We start from the raw sequence: 13,984 nt of genomic DNA, 5'->3' as shown, positions 1-13,984 counted from the left end.
AAAATAGTGGTCTGCTTAATGATGTGGAACATCCTTCTTTAGTAGTTTTTCCTTTAATCGGGCTCACCTGGCAACTAATGATCATAGGTGTCCGAGAGTCTTTTCAGTGATACAAAGGGTCCTGAGACACAATTCCATCCATGGGTTTAATTGAAAAACAACTTATTTAATCTTTATGACACTTAAACACAATTTGCATAATAGTTTGGAACGCGGTGTATGTGTTTGCTGTGACTGGAAATCAGTGGCGTGCAGTGAGTTATAAAGGAAGGCGAACAAAGACCCCCATAAAATTCTACATAGAGTAGATAATATTTATTCTTGAGAAAAATGTTCCCCATAAGTGTTGTTATAGATCAGTATTACTGGTGCAGATGTTTAAGGTTGAGCTTGTTTTAAACACTTGATATTCTGTTTACTCTGCAGTAGTGCATCATTAAAAAACAGTCACAGCTGAATTAAAAGCCTTGAGCATCATATCATGTGGCATAGTTAACTGTATGTATCTACAGGAGGATGAAATATTAATAAAAACTGAAGTTGGTATATTAGCAAAACACCTGTTTAAACTTTATCCATTTGGTCAACTAAGTGATTTTTCAGATATGTTAATCTGAAAGTGTTGGTGAACCTCATCGTGCCCGTTTATCCATGGCATAAATGGCAGAAGTCCCCCTCTCCATCATTAAAGGTTTCATTCCTAATGTGCTAAATGAGTTATTAAAAGTTTCTTACAGCACACGAGATGGTTACAAAGAGAAAACTCATCTGTTACAACCACAATTGAGAGTGCTAACTTACTTGCTAATGCTAACTGTGTTTCTACACAAAGTGCAGTTCATAACTGATCTCAGATCAGTAAAAGCAGAGCCAGCAGCAGCTTGCCTTGCACGCGAATCTCCCATCGGAGAGTCAAAGTCTGAATGTGCACACCACTAACTGCAAACTGCTTGTCTCTGAGTCATGAACGTGCCCGTGAGAATGTCAACCACATACAGATTTCTGTGGCTCTGTTGTCAAACTGCCTTAATTCTGCTTCCAGAGATGGTAGCCAACTGCGGTCACAAAATGGCAATAATGTAAAGTATGGATGCAAACATTCATGAATGAAGCTTTATGACAAAATGCTTTCTTATGAAAGGAGAGCGATCGCTTTACTGTGTGTTTTAATTAATGCCTATTTTTGGATTTCACTATACAAGCGCTGCTTGCTTCTTGTTGCTGTCCTGTTATTCCATTCCTATCTAGTGAATAAAGATCTAAAAAATAAGCTGACCATTGGGAAATCATGAGTAACTCTCTTCCTGTAATTGTATACTTAGGTCCTACTGATGGCTATGAAGGATATGAACATTGCTAAGCTGACCTCTGCTGACCTGCCATTGTTCAGTGGAATCATTCAAGACTTGTTCCCTGCCGTAGAAACACCTGTAATAGACTACGGCAAAGTAAGTTAATCTAATTCAGCAGTCAAGATAAGCACGGATTTGATATACAACTGGTAAAAAAATGGAAACATTGCAGGAATGTCTTTGTGTCCCTGTGTGCACAAAGCCAAACAAATAATATAATATCTCTTTTGGTCAGTGTTCTTGTGCAATAAGATGTCAAAAATACGTTTAAAAAATGTGACCCTATGATCTTTCATAATGTATCATTTTTTTCTGATATGTGCAGTCTCACTTAGTGCATCACCGATCACTGACTCCTTGTCTATCTTTGGTCTCTTTATTTTCACAGTTAAAGGAAGCCGTGGAGGAGGAGCTTAATCGGAGTGGTTTGCAGGTGACACCCTTTACCGTGACCAAAGTCATCCAACTTTATGAGACTAAAAACTCTCGACACTCCTCCATGCTGGTGGGCAAGACAGGCAGTGCTAAGAGTGTTACCTGGAGGACCCTACAAAATGCCATGACTGCTCTGCATCAAAAAGGAGAGCCAGGCTTTCAGCAGGTCCAGGTTAGTTAGGATAGAGAAGAAAGCATTTCTTTTTTCTTTTTTTTTAAATTGTAATACTGCTTGCTTTTTTAATCAGAAAGAATGTTTTGTTGCCGGACTTTGAAGTTTGTTTTCTTAATGGTAAAAATGCATGCAAACTGATGAACCTAAAGAAATACAATAATGAGTGAAGTTTCTTGGATGAGCAGTTTTGGAAAAAAACTAAGTACTGCATTGCGGTTGGTGTCACTTATCAACATGATTGCATAGATGGCTCTGTTCAGCATGGGTTTCCCAGGAGAGCACGCTGCAACTATGATACTTCAACTACTGTCACAGGATTCTTTTTTTCGTTTTTTCATGCAGTTACAGAACAGGCAGTAAGCATCACAGTGATTAGATCTAAACAGGCAAACATGAATTAAAGGGACTGAAGCTGGCTGCTTGCTTCAGTTTGATTAAATGAGGTCAAAGCCTGTGTCCATTGTACATTTTTGTCCCAGACAGACAACTTTTTGTCCAGAGTTTGAACCCTCCCTCTTCTTCCACATTAGACACTGAAGCATCATTTCAGCAGAGCTCTTCTCAGTGAAGTAATTGGAAGTCACATAAGTCTCTAAGTGTGTGACCTTTTGCTCCTCCAAGCCCATCACTGAGAGAAACACTCACAGTATGAACTCCCTCTGTAACAGATCCTGTAGACTCACTCTCCACCACCACTGGCACTTTTTTAATATTTATCATAATGTAGCTGAAATCCAATTCTTACTAAAGCTTGTGTTATGCTTGAGAGCTGACAAAGTGTCATATTAATATCTAAACGGTTCAATATTTCCCAGATTCAAATGTTGCATTAAGTTACCAACAAAAAAAACTTGCTGCTGGTTTAAACATTAATGAGTAAAGAGCAAAACATAAACAAAATTAGAACACTGTTGCCTCATTTACATCAGTGTGTATTTCATCTTATGACTGATCTGTCTTCAACTACATTCACTTATCTAGGTTTTTTACAGCCTATAAATGATACATGAGATCCTCATGTGGCAAACTCTGCTGCATGTGCTGCAAACAATGTAGCAGGACTATGATCTGCTGAAGAAAGAACGCAATTTTAAAATGAGCTCAGACATTTTTTCTTTTCTGTTCTATATATATAAGTACTTATGCAACTGGTGAACATTAGTTTGGTTAAATTCATCTAAATAAACCCTTGCATTTCTTTACAAGCTACTCTCCATGATTTTAAAACAGAACAGATGACTCCATTTTTACCATTCATGTCTCATTTGACAGGACTATCCTCTGAATCCCAAAGCCCTCAGTTTAGGAGAGCTGTATGGCGAGAATGATCTCTCTACTAACGAGTGGACTGATGGAGTGCTGTCATCCCTCATGAGATCAGCTTGCGCTGGTGCGAACCCCAGAAAAACACACACACTGTATGGATGATTCTTCCCCATAGCCTGTTCTACCTTCTAAACTGACTGAAATTGAACATCACAGGGAAGTTTTTTATATGCTCAGTTTTTTTAAAGTCATGATGAAAACAAAGTTCTTTGTTCCGCGTATGCATACTGCCACTTTGGAGCTTCACTGAGTACTGAGAAGCTACAGCATGCTGTGCAGCTTTATCTGCTTAATCTTACATAGGGTGAGCTCATTTACAACATTTATTGGCTTCACTTGTCACAATAGTCAAAATTTAAAATGAGATCCAGCACTAACGAAGGATAATTCCTTTTTTTTTTGAGCTGTTAGAGAAATAATTAATCGATCTTGTTCACAACACTGGTTTCAAAATGTATATTACATAGTATTGATTTTAGAGTTTCTTGCCATCAGTGTCAGTGTGAAGCCAGTTTACAAAGGAGAGATCTAAAGATTGAAAGTCAGTGCTTCTATTTTTATGAACTATTAAACAATACATCAACTTCTTACTGTCTTCTTGTTGTGAGTGTGAATGTTGCTATCACACACGTCTCTGTCAAAATATCTCCTTTCCTCACTTAAGATGAGAAACCAGATGAGAAGTGGATCGTGTTTGATGGGCCAGTTGACACACTTTGGATTGAGAGTATGAACTCAGTTATGGATGACAACAAAGTGCTCACGCTCATCAACGGAGAGAGAATCTCTATGCCTGAGCAGGTGAGAACAGATCATGAAACAACACTCATGGGCATTTTTTCATTATTTGACCTTTGACTTTTTCTAATATCATTTATGGTCGCACTCTTCAAGTGCTCCAGTGTGCTGGTGAGAAGGCCAAGTTTTGAATCAGTTTCTGCAAGGAAAGCAGCAAAAATGCAGTGGCTAAAATAGTTTTGTTCAGCCAGACTGTTTTAGATTCTGTTCAGTAAATCCAGAAAAGCAAAAGCTCAAACACATGATAAGATTAGTTTTATAAGACAAAGAAGCAGCATTCAAGTGGCTTAATCCTTGTTATCCGGCTCACATATGAAATGGAAGAAAATTTCAGCTTATCATCACCCAGAATCGTCTGTGCTTTATTTGATTAACTGAGGGACGGAGCTGAATCACACATGCTGACAATAAAGCTGTGCACACGCTGGAAGAGATTCACTTGTCCACATAGCTTTGAAGCTGACAGCTGGCTGCTTGCAAACATTTCAAGCTTCGGTTGCCTAGGTGACCCTAGGTGTGTTTACTACTGGGTTATATGTCAAACAGCGATTGTCACTCTCAGTGGTAGTCACTTTAATCGGTTGACTGGAAGTTGGGAAAAGTTTATCTCAGGTCATGCTTACTTCCTGTTGCCAGCAGTTATTTCACCTGCTGAGTCGCAGATCTCATTCAATTACTGTGGACTAATTACTGGTTGCCACATTGCTACCATATTGCTATTATGTATGCAGCTTTAGTGAATATGTATAAAAACTACAATTCATTTGTTGCAGGTGTCTCTTCTATTTGAGGTGGAGAACCTAGCAGTGGCTTCTCCAGCTACGGTGTCCCGCTGTGGAATGGTCTACAATGATTATACTGATCTGGGATGGAAACCTTTTGTGCAGTCCTGGCTGGACAAGCGACACAAAGTACAATATAGTCACTCATAATAACTCTCATTAGGACATGCATTTCAGTTAAGAGTATGTATAGTTAACGAGTATGAGGAAACCACGATTAGTAATGTTGTTTTCTTTTTTCTGGCACCGTTCTCTTTACTTCCATGTGTCACTCTATGTCACTTCACAGGCTGAAGTGAACCATTTGAAGCCCTTGTTTGAGAAGTACATAGAGAGCACGATCAACTATAAGAAGAGCAACTGCAAGGAGCTGATCCCCATCACCAAACTTAATGGCGTCACCTCTCTCTGCCGCCTCTATGACTCCCTGGCTACATCGAGCAGTGGGGTATAATAAGCAGAGTGCAAATGTAGATTGTAATCCCATCCATGGGTAATTGCACCACAACAGTGATGAATTGTCGATCTCTAATAGGTGTAACTAAATGCATTTTTCTTTTGCTCTATCTTTAGGTGAATCCTTTAGACACAGATAACCTGGGTAGGATGGTGGAACTGTGGTTCATCTTCAGCCTTATCTGGTCCATATGTACCTCTGTCGACGAGGATGGACGCAAGAGGATGGACAACTTCCTACGGGAGATGGAGGGAACATTCCCTGCCAAGGTCTTCCAGAGAACATTTTTGTTTACACACTAATGGCATATGAAATGAGTTAACTTCTATTCTATAACCTCATTACATTCCCCAATAAAGGTAGGGAATTAACCAGTGTCAAGTGTACTTATTTTCTAATTGTAAATAAACTATTTTTTTACAAAAATTTTAACAAGTAGACCAACACAGTAACCTGTTTTTCCCCAATTATCACTCAAACCTTTCAATTCTATGAATTTGTTGAGTAGATGGTTGCACACCTGCAAGCCTGTGTCAAGTGTTAAGGTATATGAATTCTTGCAGGACACAGTTTATGAGTACTACGTGGACCCAAAGAACAAATGCTGGGCTTCATTTGAAGATAAATTGCCAAAAGGCTGGCGCTACAATGCTTCGTAAGTAATCAGATGTTATTATGTGATCTGGATCTATGACATATTTATGTATCTCCCTGTCTTTTCCCTCAGAGCTCCATTCTATAAGATTATGGTTCCAACTGTGGACACCGTTCGCTATAACTTACTGGTTAAGGCTCTGGTGTTGAAACACTACCCTGTGCTGCTCACTGGGCCAGTGGGCACTGGTAAAACTTCAGTGGCCCATAGTATTTTGCAGGGCTTAGATAACAAATGGAAGACCCTCACCATCAACATGTCTTCACAGGTCAGTTCATTGTATAGTCTGTGTCCAGCTGTGTATGCCATGTGTGTGCTGATGTTTATCTCTGTGCTTTAATTAGGCCTAATTAGTGCCTATTTGTTCTGGTCACAGTTATAAGCTGGTAGATCCTCTGAAGAAATATTTTAAAGTTTTATGATTATTCACGTCGTTTCATCTTTCGTTTGCTGTCCAGACCACCTCTAACAACATCCAGGACATTATAGAGAGTCGCATAGAAAAGAGAACCAAAGGCGTGTATGTGCCAGCAGGTGGGAAACACCTGCTGTGTTTCCTTGATGACCTCAACATGCCGGCTCATGACCTCTTTGGCTCCCAGCCACCCCTGGAGCTTCTGCGCCTATGGATTGACTATGGCTTCTGGTATGATCGCAAGAAACAGACCCTAAAGGTTGTCAAGGTGAGAAACTGAGTTTTAATGAAGGCAGGAGTTAGGCATGTTATAATTGGAGAGATAGTTTTTCTGCTTTCTAAGGGCCTTGGTTTAAACTGTGTGACAATGTGAAATGTTTTCTGTTTTATATGCAGAGGACACTACACTTTTTCTGTTGTATTTCAGGACATGTTCTTGCTAGCATCAATGGGGCCCCCTGGTGGTGGGAGGACTCACATCACGCCGCGTTTTCAGAGTCGATTCAACCTCATTAATATGACTTTCCCTAATGTAAGTGTTGCTCTCTTTATGTCTTCTTGTCTTTTCTTCCAATAATTAAGCAGCGTGATATTTTAGCACACAGTTATGTTTTACTTTCTCTGTGTAATGCCTTCTTCATTTACACAGGCACATTTTTGCATTTCTTCAGTGTTGACTGTGGTTTTGCTCCTGTTGGCGTTTTCTTCTTGATGCTATTTGTTAGTGCTTTTTTCATGGCACCCTACAGGAATGACCCTGATTGTAATTATAGCCACGATCACAAATGCTGTAAAATTGCGTTCTCTTTCACATTTCTAACACCCTCAAGTTTACAATTGTGTTCTAGCCTGCCTGTGCGCTGCCCTGCTAATTTACCTCCTACCATCTCCCCCCTCCCTCTTTGTTCCCTTATGTGTTTGTTACTCTTATTTTGTAGTTTTGGGCATGTTTATAATTTCCTCGTTTTATTGTTCACTCCCTTCTTCGCTCCCTTCTAATCACCGTCTCTTTTTAGTATTTTCATTTATCAGCTAGCATCAGTTATCTGACTCCAATCTCAACCCTGTTTTCTGTTGCCTTAGAAGAGCTAAATTAAATTTGCTTTAGAAATTGCTGGAGCCATGCTGCATTCAGGATCTAAACACTTGAAATTTTAGTTGCTTTGCCTGGTTTATGTGTGAATTGGGCAGCATAAAATTAGATTTTAATCTCTAATATGTAAGAAATTATCTTGCTGTTGTAACCACTACACCTGCATTATCCTGGTATGCTACTGACATGCCTGCATGTTGTGTTTTGGGAATATTGTTGCCTTTCCTCTCTGCATGCAGGCCTCCCAGATCAAGTGCATCTACAGTGCCATGATCAACCAAAAGCTCCAGGAGTTTAAGGAGGAGCTGAAGCCCATTGGAAAGATTCTCACTCAGGCAACCTTAGAACTGTATAATGGCGTCACTGCCTTTTTTCTTCCCACTCCAGCCAAGATACATTACCTCTTCAACCTCAGGGACATCTCCAAGGTACATTTGTGTACATCAATATGAACTTCTGTTGTACGGCACATAAATAGTACAACCAAAGACTACTTAAAATGCATTTTCCATAAAACACTTACTAACTAAACTTCACCTTGGTAAGAATAACACATATCTACTTGGTTACACATTTTCTTGCCTAAAAACAGTTTTGGGTAACAGTCTTCATGAGTTCATTCAGATTTTAATGAAAACTCTAAATTATTTAGTACCTTTGAAATTAAAATGCTCTGTGATATATCTTTTTCCCCCCTGTTTATCTCTTGTAGGTGTTTCAGGGTTTACTAAGAGCTCATCCAGACTTCCATGATACCAAAACCAACATTACTAGACTGTGGATCCATGAATGTTTCAGGTGATCACAGTATTTGAATGCCTTTCTGCAGTGCTTTATAAATTAAAATGCACGGGTACTTTTGTCATGTATACAGAGAATAATATCTGGATGATGTGATTTGTCAATTTCAGGGTTTTCTCAGATCGGCTTGTAAACCACAGTGATATGGATACCTTTATTTCTCTCCTAGAGGAAAAACTGGGTTCACTCTTTGACCTCACCTTCCACAGCATCTGCCCGAACAAGCAACCGCCAATATTTGGTACTTAATTATTTGCATTCTGTGCATAAACATTGTTTCTCCAATATGTGTAAAAATACTCCCACAGATGAGTTCATGGGTTGATGGCTAATTTCTAAGTCCATTACCAGCCCAGGAAATGTGAAACTGTTTAAATGCGTTTATTGTTGTTCTGTGGGGTAGGTGATTTCATGAGTGAGTCGTCTGTCTATGAGGACCTGCAGGACATGAAGAGTCTCAAGAAGTTCATGGAAACACAGCAAGAGGACTACAATCTGACACCTGGCGTGGTGCCTACAAACCTGGTGCTCTTCAGAGATGCCATCGAACACAGTACATCTGAAACGCAACACACACAACCACGCACATTTGTATGCATGTTTAAAACAGGGCAATACACCTGATGCATCAACCCACAGTGTCAGTTCCACCCACAAGTCAGTGTACTGTTGAACTGTTCTGATCTGTCTTTGCTGTGATCAGTTTCTCACTTTTAACAATCAGATCTATCTTGAAACTGCTTTGAAAAACAGAGAAAAAGAGCAAAACTAAAAGCTGAGAGACTAAGGACCTATCAGCACGCTCAATACTGTCAGCATGCTTTTTTTGTGGCGTGGTATTTAAGTCAGTAGCAGTGCACTATTGTCTAACTCACACTAATTTTAGTTTTTATATTGTATTTCCTCCTGGGATTTCCGGGCACGGTGAAGCTGATGTGTTATATCTTTGTGCTCCTTCTGCAGTTACTCGGATCATTCGAGTGATCAGTCAGCTCAGGGGCAACATGCTGTTGGTAGGTGTCGGGGGCTCAGGTCGGCGAAGCCTGTCTAAGATAGCTGCCTTCATATGTCAGTACCAGGTATTCCAAGTGGAAGTCACCAAGCAGTACCGCAAACTGGAGTTTAGAGAGGGTGAGGTCCGCCACACAACCGTTACATTCACAGACTTTTGAGAAACTGCAATTTATCTACTACCTTCCAGTTAAAATGAAAAAAGCTAAAACCAAACATGCCAATTTAATAATATTAGGAAATTCGTGGATGTCAGCATTGCATAAGTTGAATATGTTTACTAGTTTCCAACATACAGTGAGGGATTTTAAGTGTGCGTGTGTCTGTGTGTGTGTGTGGCTTCTAGACATCAAGAAGCTATACCGTTTGGCGGGTGTGGACAACAATCCCACAGTCTTTCTGTTCAATGACACCCAGATTGTTGATGAATCCTTCCTAGAGGATATCAATAACATCCTGAGTTCAGGAGAGGTGCCTAACCTATATAAGCCAGACGAGTTTGTAGAGGTGTGTATAGCTTTCATCTGACCAGTATGTCTTTCTATCTCTAGGGCATATCATTTGATTTCCATACCATATTTATTCATTCTATGAAGCCAACAGGTAGCATATGGGTAAATGAAATCGGTTTTCACAAGCGTAGATTCAAAATGCTCATATCCTCATGCAGTGTGTAATGCTGTCTCTTTGCCTGTAGGTATGCAATGCTCTTTCAGAGCCTGCCAGGAAAGACAATGTGGCTGAGACTCCTGACTCATTGTTCAGCTACCTGATCGAGCGAGTCAGGAACAACCTGCACATTGTGCTCTGTTTGAGTCCAGTGGGAGAGCCATTCAGGTAGAGTCTATTTATGTAATGTATCCTGACTGACAAGAAGTTCCTGACTCCTTTTGGGGGGGGGGGGGGGGGGGGGGGGTTCTCCAGGTTTTTTTAAACAACTGAATAAATGTGGGACTGGAGGAAGAAAGGGATGAAAGTGTTTTTTGTATTCAAACTGAGAAATCCACTTTGTGATTCCAAGTATAATGAACACAATAAACCCTCTATGATATCATTTTAGTCATGGAGATTTGTAAATAAATACATTTGAATACACTGGCAGCCTTTTACAGAGTGACTAGTCCCTACACCACTCCTCAAAGTTACAGCTAGAACAGTGAGTCATCTAAGATAAACAAGATCAAGTTATTTGAGTGATTCTAGAGCAAGGACTCGTGCTGAGACAGACGGCCAGCTGTCTGTACACACAAACATGTAGTGAGCAAACAGATGAACACACATTTTCTTTTGTTGATAAAAACAGCTCTTCACTGACAAGCATTAAGGGAAGAGCTTGTTATGAGTGGTAGGCCTTTTAACCCTTGTTGCGATTAGCGGTGCAGTGTAGCAGTCGCACAATGTTGAGAAGTGGCTGTTTGCCTACAGGAACCGCATCCTCCAGTACCCAGCTCTTGTTAACTGCACCACTATAGACTGGTTCTGTGAATGGCCCAAAGATGCCCTCCTGGAGGTTGCTGAGAGGTACTTGGATGGAATGGAGCTGGGCTCAATGGAAGGGGTGAGGCATGCACACACAAAGAGACATATGTGCACTTTTACCTTTGAGCATTAAAGCACAGAGGGGAGAAGATATTACATGATTTGTCTCAAGGTAACATTTCTACATTTTTGTGTGACGTTTTAGATCCAGACAAATGTTGCCAGTATCTTTGTGACCACACACCAGTCAGTAGCACAAGTCTCCCAAAGAATGAAACTGGAGCTGAGGAGACAAAATTATGTGACACCAACAAACTACCTGGAGCTGGTGTCTGGATACAAGAAGTAAGCAGCTTTTTACCTTTGAATTCCTCCTTTGCTTGTCTTCACTTTTCCTACCACATTGAAATGCTTCGTGAGTGTTTTACGCTCACTTAGATAGCAATGAAGATACACTGCACTGTTGTAGGTTATGAGTTTGAGGGTATTTACAGTTGCAGTCTGTCTGACTCTTCTCTACTGCGCTTCCTTGGTGGTTAAATAGCTCTGCTTGCCCGTTCCATTCCCTAAATGCGCATCTCTGTTAAAATCAGCTTGTCGGGCTTCTGTTTGCGAATGTGTTTGTGCCGATCCAGACTGCTGGCGGAGAAACGCGGTGAGTTGGGAGAGCAGGTGAGCAAGCTGCGTAACGGCCTTCTGAAAATCAGTGAAACGAGGGAGAAAGTGGAGGCCATGTCTATAGAGCTCGAGGAGGCCAAAAAGCAGGTTGCCGAGTTCCAGAAACAGTGTGATGAATATTTGTCCGTCATTGTGCAACAAAAGAAAGAAGCCGACAGCCAGCAGAAGGTATGTGCTACAGTACATGAACATAACTCACTGCAGAGATTGAAGTAATATTTGCATGGGTTACTTCCACGAGTCACCTAAAGATCCTTTTGAATTAAAACTGGTTTATGTTTGAAATGTTGTGTGGTAGATTGTTATTGAAAAAGCTGAATAAATAATAACAGTTGAGCTCTAAAACATGTTCACATTTGTGTGCTTGCATTCAGACGGTGAGTGATGAAAATGAGAAAATTGGGGCAGAAGAGTTGGAGTGTAAAGCCATGGCTGAGAATGCACAGAGAGACCTGGATGAGGCCCTGCCTGCCCTGGAAGAAGCCATGAAGGTATATTTGTCCCGCTGACTGCTCTCATGGAATAAGATGTATGCGCTTACTTGGTTCATTATATTGTCTGGTTGAGGCGTTTTGGTATTTGGTGAGTAATTTGCTATGAGTACCACTCAGCATGTGTTTTTTGTCTTATTTGTATTGGATTTTCACATGACTGAGCCTTCTAACAACCACACATTGATGTTTTTGCACATAGGCTCTGGAGTCTCTGAATAAGAAGGACATGACTGAGATCAAATCATACGGCCGTCCTCCTGCACTGGTGGAGACAGTGATGCATGCTGTTATGACCCTTCTGGAGAAAGAGCCAACCTGGGCAGAAGCCAAGAGACAGCTGGGTGAGCGACAGCAGCAGTGCAGAAATTAATTGAAGAGAGAGTTTGGCAAAAGAACAGAAATAACAGGCAAAACTGTAGTGTAGTGAAAATGAGTACAGCACAACCAGAGAATTACAGTCCACAGTTACAATCAGCTTTTTTGAGGAAAAAGGGTGATTGTAGATGTTATATTAGTGGTTAAATGTACTCATTCTTTTTCATGTTTAATACAGCAACTGATCGTTAACTGACTGTCATACGGTTCTGGCAGGTGAGGCCAACTTCATCAAAACATTGGTTAATTTTGACAAAGATAATATATCAGACCGTGTTTTGAAGAAGATTGGCCAGTACTGCAAGCAAGTGGACTTCCAGCCAGAGATCATCGGCAAAGTATCGCTGGCTGCCAAGTCACTCTGTATGTGGGTCAGAGCCATGGAGGTAAGAGGTCACTACACACGGTCACACACACTTTTAAACATACTTACAAATAACAATAGTCACCGTGGACCTGCTAGCATATGGTAAGTGGTAGTTGGTTATAGTTAAACATGGCGATATATAATGGATTGTAGATAAACAAAAGACACTGTCATCCACAGTGCAGTTTAAGCACACTACAACAAAAGAAGAAAGCACATGCCCAAGAAAGTAGAATATAAGAACAGTAACAAAAAAGTAGCTTCATTACATATGAAGAGAAAAAGTCTGGAGCAAAACTAAATCCATGAATGTTTATATGGTTTTTCCAGGTGTACGGTCGTGTCTACAGGGTAGTAGAACCAAAGCGTGCACAGCTGAATGCTGCCATGGCCCAGCTAGCAGAGAAGCAGGCCGCACTGGCCGAGGCTCAGAACAAACTACGAGCAGTATGAAGAACCAGTACATCATGGAACCACCAGACAGATATAAGCGTTTAATTGATGAGAGCTGAGTTTGCAAAAGAGCATAATGGCGTTCCATTATTATAATCGTTCTGTATCTGCATGTGTTTGTGAGCAGTTGGGGGAAAAATTGGAGCAGCTGAAAAAGCAGCACAGTGAAAAACTGGCCATGAAGGAGAGTTTGAGGAAGAAATCAGATGAGATGGAGGTGAAACTGGACCGTGCTGGCAAACTGGTGACTGGACTTGCTGGAGAGAGGGTCCGCTGGGAGGAGAGAGTTGTTGTACGCCCCCCACCCACACAAACACACACACACACACAGCAGTGGAAAGAGTACTAAAAAAGTGTACTGTAACTTTATGTGCATTGAATTTAAAAAAGCAGCACCTCATCGTGTTCCCAGGTGAGCTATATCACCTGTGTCTAAACTTAAAATACTACTTAAAATATGGCAAAGAACAATACTTAACATAAAAACCCACATTCAGGTTTATGTAATCCAAATCTGTGTGTTTTTCAGGGCCTTGAAGAAAATATGGGGTATCTGGTGGGAGACTGTTTGCTGGCAGCTTCTTTTCTCTCATACATGGGCCCCTTCCTTTCCAACTATAGAGAGGAGTTGCTTGAAATCTGGATGAAGGAGGTCAGACAGCCAAAAGCACACTGTTAAAACACCCAGTAAATCCTACTGTTCAGTAAACTTCTAGTGAACGTCTAAGAAAAAAATGCCCTCTTAAAATGTTTAACTGAACAACTGAATAACCCATGTATACTGTACTCTTTTATTTTTCTTGTTTTTTTATTTCTTCTCTCTTTCTTTCTGTATCTG

The 13,984-nt window shown here is 40.6% G+C and overlaps 1 protein-coding gene across 1 annotated transcript in view; it reads left to right on the top strand.

The window, feature by feature from the left end:
- The window catches only part of dnah2 (dynein, axonemal, heavy chain 2), a 63,973-nt gene that overhangs the window by 32,981 nt on the left and 17,008 nt on the right, over positions 1-13,984 (top strand). The window contains exons 40-66 of the mRNA XM_063465490.1: positions 1,323-1,448; positions 1,741-1,959; positions 3,235-3,352; positions 3,953-4,089; positions 4,860-4,997; positions 5,158-5,316; positions 5,442-5,594; positions 5,889-5,980; positions 6,053-6,248; positions 6,439-6,663; positions 6,823-6,927; positions 7,728-7,916; positions 8,201-8,286; positions 8,400-8,530; positions 8,693-8,842; positions 9,253-9,420; positions 9,647-9,807; positions 9,998-10,137; positions 10,726-10,858; positions 10,985-11,124; positions 11,415-11,625; positions 11,832-11,948; positions 12,151-12,292; positions 12,543-12,712; positions 13,024-13,140; positions 13,274-13,438; positions 13,676-13,798. Of these exons, the coding sequence (XP_063321560.1) occupies positions 1,323-1,448; positions 1,741-1,959; positions 3,235-3,352; positions 3,953-4,089; positions 4,860-4,997; positions 5,158-5,316; positions 5,442-5,594; positions 5,889-5,980; positions 6,053-6,248; positions 6,439-6,663; positions 6,823-6,927; positions 7,728-7,916; positions 8,201-8,286; positions 8,400-8,530; positions 8,693-8,842; positions 9,253-9,420; positions 9,647-9,807; positions 9,998-10,137; positions 10,726-10,858; positions 10,985-11,124; positions 11,415-11,625; positions 11,832-11,948; positions 12,151-12,292; positions 12,543-12,712; positions 13,024-13,140; positions 13,274-13,438; positions 13,676-13,798 (4,011 nt within the window). The remainder of the gene's footprint in view (positions 1-1,322; positions 1,449-1,740; positions 1,960-3,234; positions 3,353-3,952; positions 4,090-4,859; positions 4,998-5,157; positions 5,317-5,441; positions 5,595-5,888; positions 5,981-6,052; positions 6,249-6,438; positions 6,664-6,822; positions 6,928-7,727; positions 7,917-8,200; positions 8,287-8,399; positions 8,531-8,692; positions 8,843-9,252; positions 9,421-9,646; positions 9,808-9,997; positions 10,138-10,725; positions 10,859-10,984; positions 11,125-11,414; positions 11,626-11,831; positions 11,949-12,150; positions 12,293-12,542; positions 12,713-13,023; positions 13,141-13,273; positions 13,439-13,675; positions 13,799-13,984) is intronic.

This window comes from Pelmatolapia mariae, linkage group LG3_W (assembly GCF_036321145.2).
Source record: "Pelmatolapia mariae isolate MD_Pm_ZW linkage group LG3_W, Pm_UMD_F_2, whole genome shotgun sequence".
NCBI classification, from domain to species: domain Eukaryota; kingdom Metazoa; phylum Chordata; class Actinopteri; order Cichliformes; family Cichlidae; genus Pelmatolapia; species Pelmatolapia mariae.
This window is presented reverse-complemented; position numbering and strand designations above follow the sequence as displayed.